At 41.2% G+C, this 22,683-nt stretch overlaps 1 protein-coding gene across 3 annotated transcripts in view; it reads right to left on the bottom strand.

Moving 5' to 3' along the window:
* The window catches only part of elovl5 (ELOVL fatty acid elongase 5), a 99,784-nt gene that overhangs the window by 40,995 nt on the left and 36,106 nt on the right, over positions 1-22,683 (bottom strand). For all 3 annotated transcript variants that reach the window (XM_043679614.1, XM_043679605.1, XM_043679622.1), the window contains exon 2: positions 17,765-17,831. In XM_043679614.1, coding sequence (XP_043535549.1) covers positions 17,765-17,822 — 58 coding nt within the window. In that variant the 5' untranslated portion in view covers positions 17,823-17,831. The remainder of the gene's footprint in view (positions 1-17,764; positions 17,832-22,683) is intronic.

Genomic DNA, 22,683 nt, shown 5'->3' with positions numbered 1-22,683 from the left:
ATGTTGCTTAAAACTATAATGTATGAGAGAGAGAGAAAACAAAACGGTGCAGGTAGAAAACTTATAGAAGTGTGAGGAGATAAAGGGAAAGAGATACGGCCAAAAAAAAACTTAAAGTCATTAGGGATAGTACGGTAAATGAATTTGCACCAAATGGCTATAGATAATTAGCAAAGCCAGAGGTAGTGGGGGGTGGGGGAGGGAGGGAGAAAGGATGAGGAGATGGAATGAGTGGGAACAAACACTGACACAAAGGAAACAAAAATTCCGGAGTGAGAAGCAAGAAATAGCCACAGCAAGAGGGTTATTTTTAATCATGACATCAATTATTTATTTCTGTGCGGTTATACTGGAAGAATAGGAGGCTGCTTATTGGAACAAGTGGACTGGAAGTATGAGTTCAGGAGCCTCATGATCATGTTGTCAAAATCTGACCTGAATCTAACCTCCCCGATCCTTCACTGCAAAACTATAAATAGAAACTAGGTGACACCACCTTCTTTGGTAAAAGCTGCAGGAGAGGGTTGTTAGGTTCAGTGGTTGTTAGGCTGTCATTCCAATTTCTGCATAATTCTTGCATGTTAGATTCAGCAGTCTACACCCATTTTGCTCTTTCAAAGAATCTGAATAGTCATTTCAATTCTTTTTTTCACTAGCTTCTTCTGAGTAAAGCAAGCCATTGCATCCAAAAAGATCAAAGCCATGTTTGGGGGCAGTATGTAAGGCAGAGAAACACCACCGATCTCATAGCATACTGTTTCCCAGGTACATTATAAAACAATAAATAAGCAGGCAGCAAAAGAAGGGGTTGTTTACCTACAGAGCACAGTTCATTCCAACTGACTGAGCAGCAATACTAAACCACTGCTAATGGAAATGGAAAGAGAACTGGTGTAACATAGAGCAAAGGTACAGTCATGAGAGATGGCAGCCAGAGAGTGGGTTCCTCTCATTATTCACAAAATTGCAACCAGATTGAGACAATTAACTCAATAAAAATATAGCTCTAGTAATTTAAAATAAATTAGCATATTCAATTTTTTGATATAAATCAATAGACAATTAAAAGAGCAAAGGGTGTTGAAATCTCTTCGTTTGGCAGCTACTTTAATGATTTTTTGCATTTGCAGCATGACAGGTCACCCAGAAAAATGCAACACTGAAGTAACGTTTCCATAAATGGAGATAATACTATAAAGGAGGCAGTGTTTAAAACACAGAAGGATTATTGTAAATTATGTCAACATATTTCTTTGCAGCACTTTCTTTCTAACATTACAATAGGCAAAGCTGCTCTCTGACCTCTTAAGCTGTTGCCTTTGTAACATTTCACTAAAGTTTTTTTTCACCTATAGCTTTTTCTCATTTTGAAAAAAAATCCCTAAGACAATGAGTATTGTTTAAGTTAAGAAAGACATAGATAGCTTTGAGGTCATTTGTTTCAGCAGGATTTATACTGCAACTATTCAACTCTTTAATCTGTGGTTTCAGCAGATTTGTACAGCTGTTACACTCTGGTAACTAAACACAAATGTTTCTTTCTTGTCACTTGCTTTGCAGTTTTTGCCCCTTTTAGCTTATTCGGCACATGCCTACTGAACAAAACATCCTCTCATGACTCAAATCTATACTGTACTCAAACCGTAGGCATTTTAAAGTACTGAGCATTTTCATTGGAAAGATAATTGAAGATAGCAGGTAATTTTTGAAGTGTACATGCCCAACAATTATGAGGCTAAAGATTAAATCTGAAGCTTTCAAGGTCATAAACCACAACAATTAAGAGCTCAAGTTGTACTGACAAAATATTTTAAAATTGCAAGTACTAGAAATATGGAGTAAATGTTGAACAATCAATCTTTCAGTGTTTTATGGCTCTGCTTCAGATATTCAGTCTCGTTATGTGTGATTGATAGGTATGTGGATAAAAAAAGTGCAGATACCACTAAGTGCCTTTCCTATGTACAACAAAGATGCTCACGCTCAGATGTCACAGGAGATGTGTGTACAGGAATATACTCATGTGCAGACGTATACATCTATGAACATTCTTGTCCTTTTGGAGGCATTTCCAACCTTTTCAGTGCAGCTCAACACCTCTGAAAAATTTCAAGATGGCATTTGGAACTGACCACACAAGTGTGTGGCTGGTAAGTCATTGGACAATAAGGAGTGAGAGTATTAATATGACATAGTATGTACTTCCAACACTTTCTGTTTTCTTTGTCATGCTAAGTTCAATATAACTCTGTCTTTCCCCACGAAAGAAAATGCTGCCCAACTTCATGGTACCAGAGGAGAAAATTCAGATATAAAACCAAACGAACTGCAAATGCTGGAAATCAGAGAGTCTAAAATTGATAAGGAGGTACGGATAGGCTAAACAAAAACCAAAAGAACCACAGATGCTGTATATCAGAAACAAAAACAGAAATTGCTGGAAAAGGTCAGCAAATCTGGCAGCATCTGCGGAGAGGAATCAGAGTTAATGTTTCGGATTGAGTGGCTTGACCTGAAACATTAAATTGATTTCTCTCCATCGATGCTGCCAGATCTGCTGAGCTTTTCTGGCAATTTTGTGTTTTGGTACTAAATAGACTGTCCTCTGAACTTAAAGTTGATAAGATACCAGGGCCAGCCGAATGTAGAACAGAATCATGGAATCAGGTCATTCAGCCCCCTGAGTCTTACACTGACTCTCTGAAGAGCACCCCACCCAAACCCACACCATCCCTGTAATCCTACATTCCCCACTGCTAATCCACACTCCCTGGATATTATGTGTGATTTAGCATGGTCAATCCAACTAACCTGCACATCTTTGGACTGTGGAAGGAAAGCAGAGCACCCAGAGGAAACCTAAACAGACACGGGAGAACGTGCAAACTTTCACAGAGAGTCAGCCAAGGGTGGAATCGAACCCAGGTCCCTGGGGCTGTGAGGCAGCAGTGCTAACCACTGAGCCACTGTGCTGCCCACTATATCCAAGGATGTACCCAAGGATTCTAACCATGGCAGCCTATAGTAACCAATAATAGAGTTAAACATTTCTGATCTATCCTGAGTTGTATTCCAAACAATGTAGCTGATGGCAGTTAATATCTCATAAGACTTTAAATGAATGAGAAATCCATAATACAGCTGCAAGGACAATACAGAGGAGAGCTAAAGCCTCACATCATGGTACCAAGAACAGTATTATCAGATCTCTAAGAAATTATATCGTAAGCTGCAAAAACAAAAGTGGTTAAGTATGAACCTGCAGTGAGTATTACTGACATGTAGCCCGAGTTGCATGTCACGGCACAAACTATTGACAAACTCCTTGACATCCACACAAATATACTATCTACACACAGGTCACTGAATAACAAGCAAGCATGTGGAGCTTGCACAGTCAGTGAATTGTTAAAATGTAGGACAAAGCCATTTGGCCCATCGCATTTGTGCTAGCTCTTAAAATATGCACACCACTGTGTACCATCCTCCCACCTTGACTTTGCAATCAAATGCATTCTAGCTTTGCAGATATGAATCTAATTCCATTCTGAATGCATAACAGAATCTGCCACCAGCACATCTCACGTAGCGCATTCCAGATTATTACCACTTCTTAAGTGAATAATAATCTCCTCACATTACCACTTGTTCTTTTGTCAATTATCTTAAATCTGTGCCCTCCTGTTCTCAATTCTTCCACCAGTTAGAACAACTTTTCCCCATCTATGCTATTCTGACACCCCATGATTTTGAATACCTTTATCAACTTTCTGAACCTTGTCTTCTCCAAGGTAAATATTACCTACCTCTTTAACTTATCTATGCAACTGAAGTTCCTCATCCCTGAATCATTCTCATGAATCTTTTCTGCACCTTCTCTAACTTCTTCACAACCCTTCCCAGAACTGGATGCAACACTCCAATTAAGGCCAAACGGACTTATGTTTTCTTCCTCTTACAAGCTATTCCTTTATTGTACTGTACTGCATTTTTTAATTAACTGTTCTCGACCTGTCTTGCTACCTGAAATTACAAATGTACATTTACACCAAGGTCCCTCTCATCCTGCGCCACCTTTAGAATTAAGCCCAATATTTTATATTGTCTTCCTGTGCTCTTCCGACCAAAATGAATCAATTCATAACTCACAGCATTAAATTTCATCTGGCATTTATCTGCCTACCTTCATCTGTCCATGACTTTTTGAAGTTCTACACTGTCCTTCTTGTAGTTCATAATATTTCTGAGTTTTGCATCATCTGTAAATTTTGAAATTGTACCTTGTATACCAAGGTCTAAGTCATTAATGGATACATAGGGAAAATCAAGTATCCCAAGACTAACCCCTGGAGAACACCACTACAAACCATCCTCCAGCCCAATAATAATCCATTAACCACTATTCTCTGTTTTCTGTCACTCAGCCAAATTCATGTCCCTGTTGCTACTATCTTTTAAGTTCCATATGCTATAGTTTTGCTCACAAGTCTGTCATGTGGCCTTTTGGAATCCCAAGTACATCACGTCGACAGCATTGCCCTCATCTATCCTCTCTGATAGCTCTTCAAAAGCACTAACAAATTAGTTCAAGGTGACTCGCCTTTAAGAAATCCATACTGGCTTACTTTAATTAACTTGTATTTGCGCAAATGACTGCTAGGGGCTTCTCACCACTGAAGTTAAACTGTCTGGGCCATGATTGCTGGGCTTTTCTTTACACATTTTGTTAAACAAGGGTGTAATAGCAATCCTCCAAGCCCCTCTGACCAGCCCTGAGTCTAAGAAAGACTGAGACTATGGTCAGGACCTCTCGAATTACCACTTTCAGTTCCATCAGATTCCTCAGTTACTGAGCTGGTTGAGATGTGTCCAAGTACAAGAGACATCCTATCCAATAACTCCTTTTTCTTTATGGTAGACTCTTCAAGTGTCTGAATTATCTTCTCTCTCACCATGATCTGGGCAATATCTTCCTTGGGAAAGAGAATGCAAAGTATTAATTTAAAATCGCAACCTTGATTCCTGCCTCGATGTGTGAGCCCACATTTTAGAACACGGAACAGTACAGCGCAGTAGAGGCCTTTCGGCCCTTGATGTTGTGCTGACCTGTGAAACTAACCTGAAGCCCATCTAACCTAGACTATTCCATTCTCGTCCATATGCCTATCCAATGACCATTTAAATGTCCTTAAAGTTGGCAAGTCTACAACTGTTGCAGACAGGGTGTTCCATACCCTGACTACTCTCTGAGTAAAGAACCTACCTCTGGCATCTGACCTATACCTATCACTCCAATTTAAAGCTTTATCCCCTCATGCTAGCCATCGCTGTCCAAGTCAAAAGGCCCTCACTGTCCACCCTATCTAAGCCTCTGATTATATTATATGTCTCAATTAAGTCTCCTCTCAACCTTCTTCTCTCTAACGAAAACAGCCTCAAGTCCCTCAGCCTTTCCTTGTAAAACCTTCCTTCTATACCAGGCAATATCCTGGTAAATCTCCTATGAACCCTCTCCAAAGTTTCCACATCCTTTGTACAATGCGGTGACAGAACTGTATGCAAGTTTTTCATAGCTGCAACATGACATTATGGTTCTGAAACTCAATCATCTACCAATAAAAGCTAATGCACCATATGCCTTCTTAACAACCGTATCAACCTGGGTGGCAACTTTCAAGGATCTATATACCTGGACACAGAGATCTCACTGCTCATCCACACTACCAAGAATCTTACCATGAGCCAGTACTCTGTATTCCTGTTACTCCTTCCAAGTTAATCACCTCACACGTTTCCACATTAAACTCCATTTGCCACTTCTCAGCCCAGCTCTGCAGCTTATCTATGTCCCTCTGTAACCTACAACATCCTTCGTCACTGTCCACAACTCTATTGACCTTACTGTCATCTGCAAATTTACTAACCCACCCTTCTATGCCCTCATCCAGGTCATTTATAAAAATGATAAACAGCAGTGGACCCAAAACAGATCCTTGTGGTACACCACTAGTAACTAAACCCCAGGATGAATATTTCCCATCAACCACCACCCTCTATCTTCTTTCAGCTAGCCAATTTCTGATGCAAACGCTAAATCACCCTCAATCCCACGCTTCCATATTTTCTGCAATAGCCTACCGTGGGGAACCTTATCAAACACCTTACTGAAATCTATATACACCATATCAACCACTTTACCCTCATCCACCTGTTTGGTCACCTTCTCAAAGAACTAAGTAAGGTTTATGAGGCACGTCCTACACTTCACAAAGCCTTGCTGACTATCCCGAATCAACTTATTCCTTCCTAGATGATTTTAAATCCTATCTTTTATAACCCTTTCCAACACTTCACCCACAATCGAAGTAAGACTCACTGGTCTATAATTACCACGGTTATGTCTACGCCCCTTCTTGAACAAGGGAATAACATTTGCTATCATCCAATCTTCTGGCACTATTCCTGTAGACGACGACAACATAAAAGATCAAAGCCAAAAGCTCAGCAATCTCCTCTCTGGCGTCCTAGAGAATCCTAGGATAAATCCCATCCAGCCGGGGGCTTATCTAATTTTACACTTTCCAGAATTGCTAACACCACCTCCTCCTTGGGAACTTCAATCCCATCTAGTCTAGTAGCCTGTATCTCAGAATTCTCCTCAACAACATTATCATTTTCTAGTGTGAATACTGACAAAAAGTATTCATTTAGCGCTTTCCCTATCTCCTCTAACTCCACACACAACTTCCCACTACTATCCTTGATTGGCCCTAATCTTAATCTCGTCATTCTTTTAGTTAAAAATCACACAACAGGTTTATTTGGAAGCACTAGCTTTTAGAGTGCTGCTCCTTCATCAGGTGGTTGTGGAGTAGAAGATCGTAAGACACAGAATTTAAAGCAAAAGTTTGCAATGTGATGTAACTGAAATTATATATTGAAAATCCAGGTGTTTTCAATATATAATTTCAGTTACATCACATTGCCAACTTTTGCTATAAATTCTGTGTCTTACGATCTTCTACTCCACAACCACCTGATGAAGGAGCAGCACTCTAAAAGCTAGTGCTTCCAAATAAACCTGTTGGACTATAACCTGGTGTTGCGCGATTTTTAACTTTCTACATCCCAGTCCAACACCAGCATCTCCAAGTTATTCTTTTATTTCTGATATACCTATAGACAACCTTTGGGTTTTCCTTGATCTATCCGCCAATAACTTCTTATGTCCCATCCTGGCTCTTCTCAGCTTTCTCTTTAGGTCTTTCCTGGCTAACTTGTAAGTATCTATTTGGCCAAGTCGAAAAGTGTGCTGTTGGAAAAAGCACTGCAGGTCAGATTGGTGAAGGGCTTATGCTCAGAACGCTGACTCAGCTGCTCCTCGGATGCTGCCTGACCTGCTGTGCTTTTCCAGCACCACACATTTTGATTCTGACTCTCCAGCATCTGTACTCCTCCCTTACACCTATTTGGGCCAGGTTGACTGTTTCCAAACTGTCTGATCTTCAAAATGTAGCCCATTATTTAGTTACTATTCTGCCCGCCAACCTATAACTCTGGTCCAGCTCTGTAATTAACATATCCAAGTTGGCATCTCCCAGCTAATGTTTACTCAGCAATGTTCTTTGTCCTTTTGCATAGTTAGCCTAAGTCAGTGATTAATCACGTTTGGGCTGGGGAGGAGTTTGGGAGGGAGGCAGTAAGGCTACTGGGAAATTAGATGTCTTTTGCCCCCCTTCCCCCAAATATACAAGATGAAGACCATACGATTCTACCAACTGTCAACAAGCTGCAGACAAAAGGTCCCTGAACCGCACTAACAAACAGTTCAAAGGGTATTAGGATTCGATCCAATCTTTGGCTTGCTATGTCTGGAAGCAGTTTCTCTTCCCTCTGGATGGATTTCGTAACTGTAGAAAAGGTACAGAGAAGGGAAACGTGTATTTATTGTCTCAGAAATATAAAGAAGAGACAGCTTTGAGGGGATGTTATACAGGCATCTATAGAATATCGAGGGCATGGACATCATGCAAGGAGATAGTGAACATGAGGTATTGAGGTCAGGAAGAATGAAATGTCACAAATCCAACTGAAGTGGGATATTTGAATTTAAGAATGGAAGAGAACTTGGTAGAAGGTAGTGAAAGTTGTTTCCCTTCAGTCTTCAAGAAAACCCTGGATAAATTTTGAGAAAAATGGTGATCTAGGCATTTGGAAAATAGCCAATGAGGCTTGCATTACTGTCTAAAGAGGGCCTGAATTGGTTTTAAATAAACCATGCTGTATGTCTCAATTTCTTTCAACTTTGCCTAGAGCTGAGGATTGGTAGATTGTGGGGCGAGGATGAAGTTTGAGGTGGGTAACGTTTTCTTTCCTGGATGTAGAAACATAAACTTCACACAGTACAGAAATAGAGTCAAACCTCAGCTTTATTTAATCTATAAGGCTCAGTACCATCCCAGGTCGTCCAAAAACCTATCCAAGGAGCATCAGAGGATTCATTTATTGATGCATCATTCTGTGCTCTGGTCATCCTAGAAACAATCAAAGTTTCCACTGAGTTTCTCTCAGGAAATGGACAGTACATAGCCTCTCTGTCCATTGGAGTAAACACAGGGGTTTTCACAACTGCATATTGTAGTTCTCAGTGAAGACAGCGGATGGGTGACATGGATGAATCACTCAGTGGTTAGCACTGCTGCCTCAAAGCGCCAGGGTTGGGGATTTGATTCCACCCTCAGGTGACTGTCTGTGTGGATTGTAGCCAAGATGTGGAAGTACCATTACAAGACACAATAGACAATAGGTGCAGGAGTAGGCCATTCAGCCCTTTGAGCCTGCACCGCCATTCAATATGATCATGGCTGATCATTCCTAATCAGAATCCTGTTCCTGCCTTATCTCCATAACCCTTGATTCCACTATCCTTGACAGCTCTATCCAACTCTTTCTTAAATGAATCCAGAGACTGGGCCTCCACTGCCCTCTGGGGCAGAGCATTCCACACAGCCACCACTCTCTGGGTGAAGAAGTTTCTCCTCATCTCTGTCCGAAATGGTCTACCCCGTATCTTTAAGCTGTGTCCTCTGGTTCGGCATTCACCCATCAGCGGAAACATGTTTCCTGCTGCCAGAGTGCCCAATCCTTTAATAATCTTATATGTCTCAATCAGATCCCCTCTCAGTCTTCTAAACTCAAGGGTATAAAAGCCCAGTCGCTTCAGTCTTTCAGTGTAAGGTAATCCTGCCATTTCAGGAATTGACCTCGTGAATTCCTACGTTGACCTACGTTGCACTCCCTCAATAGCCAGAATGTCTTTCCTCAAATTTGGAGACCAGAACTGCACACAGTACTCCAGGTGTGGTCTCACCAGGGCCCTGTACAGCTGCAGAAGCACCTCTTTGCTTCTATACTCAATTCCTCTTGTTATGAAGGCCAGCATGCTATTAGCCTTCTTCACTACCTGCTGTACCTGCATGCTTGCCTATGTTGGACTATGGTGGTCAGAGGAGAAAGTGAGGTCTGCAGATGCTGGAGATCAGAGATGGAAATGTGTTGCTGGAAAAGCGCAGCAGGTCAGGCAGCATCTAGGGAACAGGAGAATCGACGTTTCGGGCATTAGCCTGAAGAAGGGCTAATGCCCGAAACGTCGATTCTCCTGTTCCCTAGATGCTGCCTGACCTGCTGCGCTTTTCCAGCAACACATTTCCATCTATGGTGGTCAGAGGTCCAACAGGTTTATTTTAAATCACGAATACACTTCACTTGATGAAGGAGCAGCACTTCTAAAGCTTGTGATTTCGAATAAACCTGTTGGATTATAACCTGGTGTTGTGAGACTTAACATTGGATTTGTGGAGTTTGCAAATTCTCCCTCTGTCTGCGTGGATTTCCTCAGGGTGCTCCAGCTTCCTCCCATAGTGCAGGTTAGGTGGATTGGCCATGCTAAATTGACCATAATGTGCAGGCTAGGTGAGTTCGCCATGGCAAAATGCAGGGATAGGGTAGCAGAGTGGGTCTTGGTGGGATGCTCTTCAGAGGGTCAGTGTGGACTTGACGGGCCGATGGCCTGCTTTAATACTGTAGGGAATTCCATGATTTTAAGACCTATCTGGCTCACTAAAGTTTTTAAAGGAAGAAAAACTGCCATCCTTACCTGATCTGGCCTACATGTGACTTCAGAGCCACGAATATGGTTGACTCCTTTTGGTCCTCGGAAATGGCAGACCAAACCACTCATTTCTTGGGCAGTGACTCCCATATATCCCAACAAATTAATAAAAACAAAACCCATAGTGAGCACAACTATCTCTTTGTGAACTTATTGAGAGCCCAAATGTGAGCCAAAAACAGCAAATTCCCTTCCATGTATCAGGGTAGCCTTTTTTTAAAATCACATCATGCTGAAAGCATTGTAGCTATAGCCCAAGCTAATGAAATAAAACCCACCATTTGATAAGCCTAGAATCCAGAATGTCAAAAAGTTAAATTAGAAGTTACGAGTTATATTTAGTTTTAAAATTAAATCCATCTCATTAATAAGTATTGACACAAGGGCTTCGACCTGAAACTTTTAATCGGCTTTGCACTCCACAGATGACAGCTGATGTGCTAAATGTTTGTACTAGCACCTTCTATTTTTAGTCCTGATTTTTGGCATCAGAAAGACCACCGCCTCTCACCTCCATAACATCACCTGCCTTCGCTTTTATGCCAACCCATCTGCTGCTGAGGTTGTCATCATCTGGATTCAACTATTCCATTGCTCATACTCATTGAATCTCTACAGTGTGGGAGCAGGCCATTCAGCCAATCAAGCCTACATTGACCCTTCAAAGAGCATCCTACCCAGACCCACCCCACTACCCTATCTCTGTAACCCTGCATTTCCCATGGCTAACCCACCTAGCCTGCACATCTCTGGACACTATGGGCAATTTAGCATGGCCAATTCACCTAACCTAAACATCTTTCGATTGTGGGAGGAAACCAGAGTATGTGGAGGAAACCCACGCAGGCACAGTGAGAATCTGCAAACTCTACATAGTCACCCAAGGGTGAAATCGAATCAGAGTTCCTGGGGTATTGCTGGAATCTCTTCCTCCAAACTGTAAATATCAACACAGCTGAAATACTGCTGTTGTTCCCGCATGAAGTCCCACACACTCAGCACTTGTTAACCAACTCACACCAGTGCCTGGTCCTCTGGCGCCTCAAATTCAATACAGCCAGTTCTGCTATAACGCGTGTTCCTTCAACGTGAATTGATTTTAACAGAGTTGAAGAATTTAGCCCATTATTTATAGAATGACTTTCCTTACCTGTATTGACTACAACGTGATTCCAGCCCCCATTGGTTAAATGACGTGGCTACTGCGCAATTTTCTTATAATCCAAAATCATGCAAGAACAGAACTATTGCGTTATATCAGAATCAACTGTATTCAACATGTGTTAATTCAACATGTGTAAATTCAATCACTGCTTCACGACCTTTCCCCTTCTTACCTCTAATATCCACCAGCCCAATAGCTCCCTTCACAAACTCTCCAGTTCCAGATTTGTTTTAATTTATTCATGGGATAAGGGTGTCACTGGCTAGGTTAGCATTTATTGCTTATCCTTAATTGCCCAGAAGGTTAAGAAACATCCCCATCACTGTTCATCTGGAATCACATGTAGAACATAGCAAGTCCCTACATTAGGGAATTAGATGGCTTTTTCTGACAATTGGCAATGGTTTCATGCATTTCATTAGATTCTTAACTCCCAATTGGTTTTTATTAAAATGAATTCAAAATTCACCATCTTCCACGGCAGGATTCAAACCTGGGTCCACAGAACATTGTGGGGAGCTCTGAAATAACAGGGCAGTAATAATACCACTAGGCCATCACATCCCTGATTCTTGGGCCCTTTTGCACTCACCTACCAGGTACAGTTCTTAAAACTAAATGAATCAAAGGGTACAGGGAGAAAGTGGGAAACGAGCATTGAGTTGGATGATCAGCCATGATCATACTGAAAGGTGGAGCAGTCCTGACGGGCTGAATGGCCTACTCCTGTTACAATTTTCTACATTTCTATTCATGCCTAAAACCACACCATTTTCTACACCATTCCAGCCAATTTTCAAAGCTTCTTTAAAATCTTGCACTTTGATTATGTTCTTGGTCACTCCTCTTAATACTTCCTTGTCTGACTTGGCATCTATTCTTGTGGAGTGCCTTGTGGCATTTTTCAGCATAAAATATGCAAGAACAGCACGTTTTTAATGCATGTAAAGCAACTGGAAAAATGATCACGGTTCAAAGAGACTCCAAAACAAAGAGGAGTGAGGTTCCCACTCTGCTCAGCTTCCAATCAGCTCAGTCATCAACATCCATTTCTCCCTTTGACCTGAGGCAATTTTGACTTTCTAATGACACAAAAAGAGACCACACTTCTGTAAGTCAGCATCAGTTCTTTGAGCCAATAACTAAATCATTCTGAATTATCGGTTTCAATATGAAGTTGATAAAACTAAGCCTGCAGTGGAGTTCATAAACTGCCAAATGAAGAGGTTATAAAATAAAACAGAACCAGGTCAGTGTGACCACAGTGGGCTGTAGAGTTTTTTTTCTGTGCTCTATGACTGTGTTGAAGACTTTCCTGCTTTCAGGAAAGCAGTAACAACATGTCTTTAGGATTAAAATCAATCGGTGGGGGTGGGGGGATGGGAGGGTAAGCAGAGAGAGGCTAGGCAACTTTTCGCTTCTTAGAAGTGTATAGAAAAGAGGATCAGGAGTAAGCCCTTCAGCCCTTTGAGCCTGCTTCTCCATTCAGTTTGGACATGGCTAATCATCCAACTCAGACCCCGTTCCCACTTTCTCCCTGGACCCTTTGATCCCTATGGCCCTAAAAACTATAACTAACTCCTTCTTGAAAACATTCAGTGTTTTAGCTTCAATTGCTTTCTGTGGCGGAGAATTGCACAGGCACACCACGCAGCGGGTGAAGAAGCTTCAAAGCTTTGGCACTGAACTGGACCACCTATCAATTATAGATTTCATTTCTATAGAGGGAGGCCATTTTGTCATACTAACTTACGACCCAAATAGTGAAGGTGGGAATTATTGGAAAATAAACTGCGATGGTAGATTTCACTGACCTCCAAGGAGGAACGAAAACGAAGACGCCCAACCTGACCAGGGTGAAGCTGCACATTCCAGGTTGGGGGAAGGGGTGCAGAATCTTTGCTCAGAAACCTAGAAATTCGATTTTCCATGCAAAGCCATAGAGGTTTTGGCTTCACAAGGTGCACAGTACAATTCTGAGACATGATCCCTGTCTGGATATTAGTGTGAATGATATCCACTTCTAGTCAAGTGTGAGACACTCCAGAGAGTGTCCGTAGCTTCAGTTTGGTTACCCATTGCTAATGAGAGCACAGATGATGGAGAAAATCCGATCTCTGGCCCTGGAGGGAGGTTGGGCCTAGCCGTTCAATTCAGGAAGGAGCGTTTTGAGGGCCGCGGGGAAAGCAGGGGCAAGATCTTACACTGTCCTCTATAAACAACCCTTTTGAAGCCTAAATATATCCACAAAATCAAATGCTGCCAGAGAGAAACAGAAGTGGACATTCAAACGGACAAAGATTTGAACATTTCTACTAATTGGGATGCTAACTGCCAGTGCTTTGAGGTGGAAACGTAGACTACCCTGAGCAAGAATAGCAAATAGATAGTGAAGCAAGAAATGGAATGGCAGACACATATCTCACAGAATGAGTTTGACATTGCTGGGAAGAGTGATTGGATTGAAATCTCTTGATGGATATGAAACACAGGCAGCCACATTAAAAGTTGTAAGCCCTTCGATGTGTGAGATTGTATGGAGATTCTCAATGCCCCCAAACAACCAATAGGAGTAAGGAATTAATACTTGAAAGAATAAGAGCACAACAAGATCTCAAATGGGAACTTCAATTTTTTGTGCTTTAAGAGACAGACGGATTGAAGATCAGCTAGACAAGACAATCATGCTGGGAGAAACAAAAAACTGAAGACAAGGAGGAAGATTGAGCAGATGGTAGATTGCCAATTTCAGAAAACAACAAGAGAGTCCTGTAAATACATGGCATTATGGTTTGCGGTTTTACTTTTTTTTAAATCTAGTAATTGGACAGAAATGCCAACCAGAGAAACAGTATCAATAGCACACACAAACAACACTGATAATTCAGCTTCTTTATGGCTACAATAGTTCAAGACAGTAAGCAAAACAAAACGAAGCCTAACCTACTTCAGTGGGTGTCATAATGTATGCCATGAATCAGCAGCTATTATTTTGTTTTGAGAAGGTGTTACCCCATTATCTCATAATCTATTACCCAGAATTCTCATTCAACCAGCAATCAATGGGGACATGATTTCTTGCTATGGGAACTTATGGTTTGATCTCCTGTGTGTCTCTCTCTCTCCTTTTGATCAAAACTCGCTGACAATATGTATGAGTAATCCTCAGAGCAATCAGCATATCTCATTCCCTACGTCTACTGGATACCAGGCAGTTTACTTTCACTTGCTCCCAAAGTGTCATCGCTTTCTTAAGCAGCCAATTTACTGCAGTTTTGCCTTACAGTAGAGTTTTATCCGATGTTTACTGGATTTGACTCTCTTCCCAGTGTTCAGAAAACCAAAATCACACAATGGGGAGAAGCTTTCTGAAACTCTCTGAATATGTCTCCAACTCTCTTGTGTAGACATTTCTTTCTGCGACTGGTATTAATTGTTATAAACGGGTGACTTATGATTTTTCTTCTTTTCAAGTATGAAGACGAATGACAGCAGGACTAAAGGAAACAGAAGTGGTTAGAAATGAGACAAAATCTAAACACTGGAAAAAATCAAGGCAGAGTCTGAAAAATGAAATCAAAATGTGCGAAGCAAGACTAGCGAAAATATGGTACGATGTGAAATATTCATGAAAATGTAAACCTGGACGCTTTCAGCATTGTTTAACAGCAATAACAAAAGGATCCTACAGGTTCAATTGTCCTTTTAATTCTCTTGGTAGATCTGAACAAGAGCTTGCACAAAACTACTAAATGAATAAAAACCGATCCAAAGCTGCTGAGGAGTTGTACAATGTACAGCAGACAGCCATTTTGGCCACTCTAGACAACTTGTGATTTACAGAATCTGTTCAGATCTTAACAATGAGGAGTTTAGAGATTCTCTGGGTGACAATTTGTTTCTGTTGGTGAGAAAATAAGATATCCATAAGTCAGCACCTGATCAGTGCATGTGATATTTTTTCCCATCTGACAAAAGAGGTAAACAACATAAAATGACACACAAAACGCAAGGCTGCAAACTAAATACTCTGCCGCAGCTTTGAAAGAGATCTTGTGGAACAAACCTTCAAATTACAAGATTTATTTTTAAAAGCCACAAATGAAATTCCAGCCACATGGGGGCAATTAAAATGGTCAGCAAGTTATTGTCGAAAAAGAAGAGTTTCAGAAATCTCATTCAGAGTTGAAGATTGTTGAAATTGGATATGCGTCTAATATAATGCAACAGAAAAAAGTCCCATTTAACAACTCAGCAAATTGGAAGGCATGAGGTGTCACAAGTGAAATAGCATGGGCAGAGGAAACAGAGCTTTGAGAATCACCTCGTGGAACATCTGAACTGACACTCATGACAGCTTTACTAATTTATCCAACAATCCTCTTTCACTTTGTTCATTAGTCTTAACTGTCATCGTTCTTCAATTCCTAATGTATAAGGCGACAAAATATCACACATGTCTCATCGAGTCCTTGTTCCTACTCCAAGATCATTAACTTTTCTGTATATAATCTCAACAGCCTTGTTTGATGTTCAAAAACGGCTTAATGTGGTACCATGGCAGTTTTCTGCAAACCCCAAAGTTAAGCAAAATGATTTCTTTATGTCATGATTCGAACATGCCAGAGAAGGAGACAGCAGTTCATTGTCATGAAGTTCCATTGGACCAGAGACCAAAGACCAACAACAAGATCCACAGAGTGACAGCCCTTCAAGACATTTCTTGTACTGAGGACATCATTGACTGGTGTTCTCATTGTCCTTGAGAGGTAATGTTCTTAAGAGACATAGATTTGGTGTTGGGGACAAGATGTAGTGTGTAAAAGTTTGCAGATGACACTAAAATGAGTGGTAGAGCAAAGTGTGCAAAGGGATACAGATAGTTTAAGTGAGTGAGCGAAGGTGTGGTAGATGGAGTACAATGTTAATAGACGTGAAGTCATCTGTTTTGGTAGGACTAACAGTAAAAAGGACTATTGCTTGAATGGTAAGAAATCGAGCATGCTGGTTTGCAGAGGGACCTGGGTGTCCTTGTGCATGAATCACAATATGTTGGTCTGCAGGTGCAACAGGTTATTAAGAATGCAAATGAAATTTTGTCCTTCACTGCAAAAGGGATTGAGTTTAAAAGCAGAGACGTTATGTTGCAGTTGTATAGGGTGCTGGTGAGGGCACGGTTGGAGTACTGTGTGCAGTTTTGGTCTCCTTATTTGAGAAAGGATGTACTGGCACTGGAGGGGGTGCAGAGGAGGTTCACTAGGTTGATTCCGGAGTTGAGGGGGTTGGCTTATGAGGAGAAACTGCATAGACTGAGATTATATTCATTGGAATTTAGAAGAATGGGGGGTTGGGGGGGGGGAAGATCTTATAGAAATATATAAAATTACAAAGAGAATAGATAAGATAGAAGTAGAGAGGATGTTTCCACTGGCAGGTGAAGTTAGGACAAGAGGGCATAGCCTTAAAATTAAGAAGAGCAGATTTAGGATTCCTGAATCTATGGAATTTCCTGCCCAGTGAAGTAGTTGAGGCTTCCTCAGTAAATGTTTTTAAACCGAAGATAGATAATTTTGTGAACAATAAAGGAATTAAGGGTTCTGGTGAGAGGGCAGCTAAGAGTAACTGACGCCACGTAAAGATCAGCCATGATCAAACTGAATAGCAGAACAGGCTTGAAGGACCAGATGGCCAACTCCTGCTCCTAGTGCTTTATGTTCTTACATTATGTTCTAATGTTCAGCCTCACACACTCGTGTTTAGATATAGCTTGCAGGCTCTACTAGCCACACAGTGCTGAGAGTACACTGCACAATATTTCACACTATAGCTGGGTACAGCCCACCCCACTTGTTGAAATGCAGCCTACAATAATGAAGGTGCAGTTCTGCCCAGTAGCACCCTTAGATATTGACATTCAGACGATCATTAGTGAGGTGTAGGGCGCAACATTATTATACCATGGCTTGCAAGACACTACATTCTGGGGTTACTGTGACGTCATCTCTACAGATAATAACTCCCAGAGGTCCATCTGCAAATGAAAAGCATGTTCACAATACAATTATATAAACTGGTTCATTACAAAAAAGAAACATTATCCATCTTTAAGAAAAAAGCTTGTCTCAAATTTCTGCCATTATTAATAACATCCTCGGGTCAAGCTGATTAGTATGCCCAGCACAATTCTTCTCAGCCAGCATTTGCTCAATATTTGAGTTTAGAGGATAAATAAAGTACAGTTAAATGCCTGGACACATTAAAATAGCTGCACTCATAATAAGATGCATTTTACTGCTATCAGTTGTGCCACCAACTGGATTACTACTTGCATAATCATTGTTTACATCTTGTAATGTACAGTCAAATATTAATCATATGCCTGCGGAAACACTTTCAATACTTCATCATTTATCAAAATGCTCACTTACCTCTTGGTCCAAACCATGATACAAAATAGTAATTTAGCGTCCGGTCCACAGCTTCCATTTTTAAAATCTATAGTAAATAAATAAAAAAAATTAATAGAATGGAACAAACAAGGCAACTCAGAGATGTTTCAATATTGCTCAGTACATGTAATAGAATTGCTCATTTTCTGCACCATCTCCAGAACATACACATTGGTTAGTGAGCAATAGGGTGACTGGAAAAGGGATCTGCTGCAGCTTGTTGCATTTGTCACTGAAGGGTGCAGTCACTCACCTTGACCTTGTCAGCACAGAACTGCACCTAATAATCTATATATATATGCACGTGTGTGTGCAACTCTTCAACTTCTCTTCTACTGAAGCATCCAGAGCTACCAGTGTAAACTTGGAGCCGATTCCATCCCACGCTATAACTATTTCCTAAGTTAGATTCTCTTCTCACATCACTACCAACCCCAAAGCACCTTGCAAGGTGCAAATTAGCAGGTTGCGCGGGTTACCTTTGAGTGGTGCTAACAAGACTCAATTCTCGGTCCCTCTGCCAATGAACAATATGGTCAACATTACCTGCCACAGCAATTGCTGGAATCAAGTTGCCATGCTGTCTGCATGACATTATGTGGGAGCAGGATGGTAGCATATTGTGATCCCACACCTGTTTCCAAGGATTATCCAACATAGCCCTATACATAGTAAGGGGGGAGAATTCCATTATCTAGTGCATGGACTAGGAAGCACCTCTTCAAGGGAGTCCACCTCAGGAGGTTGAGGCTGCACAGTTTAGCGTTTTGCAGACCTAAATTATTGAGTGGAGATTCACAGCTGCGTAGTGACAATTGGCCAGTTCTGCTTTCTGCACTGCCAGGGCCTACAGATCATGGAAGCATCCTCTATATTTCAAACAATGCCATGGGGCATCAATCAGTTGACGTTTTGATATCAAATATTTGATTAACAGATTAGTAAAGGTTTTCAGCTTTCAATTACGAATTATGAATAATTACATCGAGATCTTTGTTTTCAAATTGGGCATTCAGATCTACCCACAGGCTGGACAGACCAACCTTGTACAGTGTGGGTTAAGAGATTCATGGTGTTTAATGAGAAGCATTCGATGATTACACTCACAAAGGCTCCAGTTGAACAGAAGGAACAATCTGTGAGTAAAAAAATCTCTCAACCATAACAATAGTGGAAAACCACTAAGTGTGAATATTAAAAAAAACTGTGAATGTGGGAACATTAAATGAAAATAAAGAACACAACTAAGTTTTGAAAGAAAGATTGATTTAGATATGTAAACAGCAACCTAAAATCTTTGGCTTTCATTTGCTAACTGCCAAATACTGCCGACATCTGTGGAAAACGTTCATGCACATGACAGTAATCTGGCAGAGTGAACCAGCTCCCCATTATACACAGTACTCAGTCTTCACCCCACTGTTTTCAATGGATTCATAACAGTCAGATGTCCACTGTATCAAGTTACCGGCCAAACAGTGAATGTAAAAGCATTGTTCTAACAAATAGCAGTTTTGCTATTAATTATTTCAATGAAAAAGGAAATAAAACCAAAACAATAACGATGGTCAAAATCCAGTAGTGCAAGCTGCTAATACTTGACTTCCAACCAGACATTGAGTGGTTTCAAACTGCAGGGTCAACTATGCCACAAATACACTTGCTCGACTCCTTTAGGTCTTGGCTGGATCATAAGATAAACTATCACATGGAAGGAACATCATCTATCTTGGGAAAGAGATGCACACCCATCCATTCCACTCCCCACCCCCTGCCCCACACATTCTGATTTGAAATAAACCATCTGTCAGAGTCTGATAAAACAAGGATAAAATCTACAGTTCAGACTTTGTCTAATTCAAGCGGCACAGAAGAAGGATTGATGATGCCATGTCCATAATGTTGCACTATCTCATAGGTTGATGCTGGCATTATCTTATTTATTTTATAAAGGGTTAACTCTTCCATTAAAACAAGGAACTGGGGTTTGTCATTCACCACCAGTAACTTCAAGGTTATCACCACTGAGCACTGTCCAAATGAGAAAGCAAATGAGAAATAAAATGTCCAAAGTTAAAAATCACAACACCAGCTAATAGTCCAACAGGTTTATTTGGAAGCACTAGTTTTTGGAGTGCTGCTCCTTCATCAGGTGGTTGTGGAGTATAAGATCTTAAGACCACAAAATTTACAGCAGAGGTTTACAGTGTGATGCAACTGAAATTATATATTGAAAAGACCTGGATTGTTTGTTAGGTCTCTCATCTTTTAGAATGACCATGTTGGTTTCAGTTTTTTCATATGTAAATCCCAAAACTTTTTTTAAAAAGTTACATTCTCAAGTGAACTTTAACAATACGTGCCATATCAGCTCTGATAATGCACTGAAGGTGTGAGGTGCCCTGTGTGAGACAGACAGACAGACAAACAGACAGACACACATACTCTCATACACAAGCTCTCTCTCATATGCTCACACATACACACCCACACACCTACCCTCCCACAGACTTATACCTCACACACTCTCACAGACACTCATACACTCCCCCCCCACCACCCCGCAACACACACACACATATAAGTTTACCACTCTACACTTTTAAACTGAAAAATAAATTGCTCTCGATGCTGTCTCCATCAAACTCTCCCAGGATAGGTATAGCACGGGGTCTCTATCATTCTCCACTTACCAAATAAATGCTTCCTAATATACCCCACAAGGTGGGAGGTTCGAGTAAGGATCCACCTACATGGAAATGATCTCTTTGCACAAAATTTTCGCTCTGAGGCAAAGTGTCTGTCGCCACCGCAAGGTTTAGAGTGGCCCCAGAGGCCAGTGAGTGCCAAAGTTGACCGTTAAAAGGTCTTCCCCAGTTCTCTGAGACTTCAGCTCGCTTTTATAACAGACTGTTAGGCACTCTAGACCTCTGCCATCTCCCCTCGTACCCATCCGCAAATCCCACAGCCATTTAACCCATAACTACGGTGGACACACCTCAGAAGCCACATAAATCTGGAAACAAAACTCAAAGCCAACCTAACTCTGCAAAGATCTCACCTGGTAACTCCACATTGGGAGCAACCATTTGGAACTGGAACCCTTTAACAAATTTGACTATAAACAAATGATAATTGAAATGCATTTAATTTTTGACTGCAGTTGGTAGAATGGCTGATTTGTGACGCAGAGTAACGCTAACACGAGGGTTTAATTCTCACACAGGCTAAGGTTACCATGAAGGACTCTCCTTCTCAACTTTTTCCCTCACTTGATGTGTGCTGACCCTCAGACTAAACCACCACCAGTTATCTCTCTCTCTCTGAGATATCAACCCTATTGTCTAGTAAGACTATGGACACTTTTACCTTTTTTAATAAGACAATCGCAATCAAGTAACTGATTTAAAGAAAAACAGCTAAAAGAGATCTTTTGGGAAAACGTTTCTTTTCAAGGATGAAACTTCTTAAACTTGAATTCCTTCTCTTCTCAAAACACATCAAGGAATTTTACAGGACAGCAACAAGCATTCGGAAAACGACTCCATGTCAGTAATCACAGCGCATGGGAGCCACTTCCCACTCTACATCAAAACATTCCTATTTTTTACCTACTATTTCTTTCCCCATTTTGAACTTATAAACAAGAGATGTGGATATTTCATGGATCGGTATCTAAGGTAAAGATTAATCTCATCTTTGTTAGGTGTCTCAACTACTCCAAATATCACATTCTAATTGATCCAAATAAGAAATGTTGTTCCGAAATTTCAGACTGGATTTGTTGGAAACCATTGGTTGGATTTTCATGGAATCAAGCCTACTTCATAGACCCACCTGCTATTTCTGAAAGACCCCAATTCTGTCAGCAGGGTATGGGTGTGAGAATCATGCAAGAGGGGCCCCTAGAACTTACTGCTGAGGTCAAACTGACCCCATCCTGGCTATCCCAAGAAATTTAACTTGCAGTATGGGTCTCACAAACCAATAGAATAGTCACAAAAGTTCCCAAAGGGCAAATAACTGTAATGATCTTAAGATGTTCAAATCTGCTCCTCTCTAAACTGAAGAATTACAGTGTATTAGCCACAACTATTAGTGATTGCTAAAACAAAACTCTGCTGGATTGCTTTGATTTACAAGCCAGCTATGGCATTATCTGTTCAATAGAGTCACAAGGGCAGCACGGTGGCACAGTGGTTAGCACTGCTGCCTCACAGTGCCAGAGACCCGGGTTCAGTTCCTGCCTCAGGCGACTGACTGTGTGGAGTTTGCACATTCTCCCCGTGTCTGCGTGGGTTTCCTCCGGGTGCTCCGGTTTCCTCCCACAATCCAAAAATGTGCAGGTTAGATGAATTAGCCGAGCTAAATTGCGCATCGTGTTAGGTGAAGGGGTAAATGTAGGAGAATGGGGTCTGGGTGGGTTGCGCTTCGGTGGGTCGGTGTGAATTTGTTGGGCAGAAGAGCCTGTTTTCACACTTTATCTAGTCTAATCTAAAACATGCTCTAATGCAACAGAGCCTGTTTTCACACTTTATCTAGTCTAATCTAAAACATGCTCTAATGCAACAAGGGGTACGTCAGCTTCCAAGAGATCAATTGTGTTAGGGGATTCTGTAGTCCGAGGTACAGACAGACGTTTCTGTGGCCAGCAGAGAAAAAGCAGGATGGTGTGTTATTTCCCTGGTGCCAGGATCAAGGATGTCTCAGAGAGGGTGCAGAATGTTCTCACGGGGAAGAGGAGTCAGCAAGAGGTCATTGTCCACATTGGAACCAACGACATAAGAAGGGAAAAGGTTGAGATTCTGAAGGGAGATTACAGAGAGTTAGGCAGAAATTTAAAAAGGAGGTCCTCAAGGGTAGTAATATCTGGATTACTCCCAGTGCTACAAGCTAGT

Source organism: Chiloscyllium plagiosum, chromosome 3 (genome assembly GCF_004010195.1).
Source record: "Chiloscyllium plagiosum isolate BGI_BamShark_2017 chromosome 3, ASM401019v2, whole genome shotgun sequence".
Classification (NCBI taxonomy): Eukaryota; Metazoa; Chordata; class Chondrichthyes; order Orectolobiformes; family Hemiscylliidae; genus Chiloscyllium; species Chiloscyllium plagiosum.
Note: the sequence above shows the minus strand (reverse complement) of the source record. Positions and strands in the feature narration are given on the sequence as shown.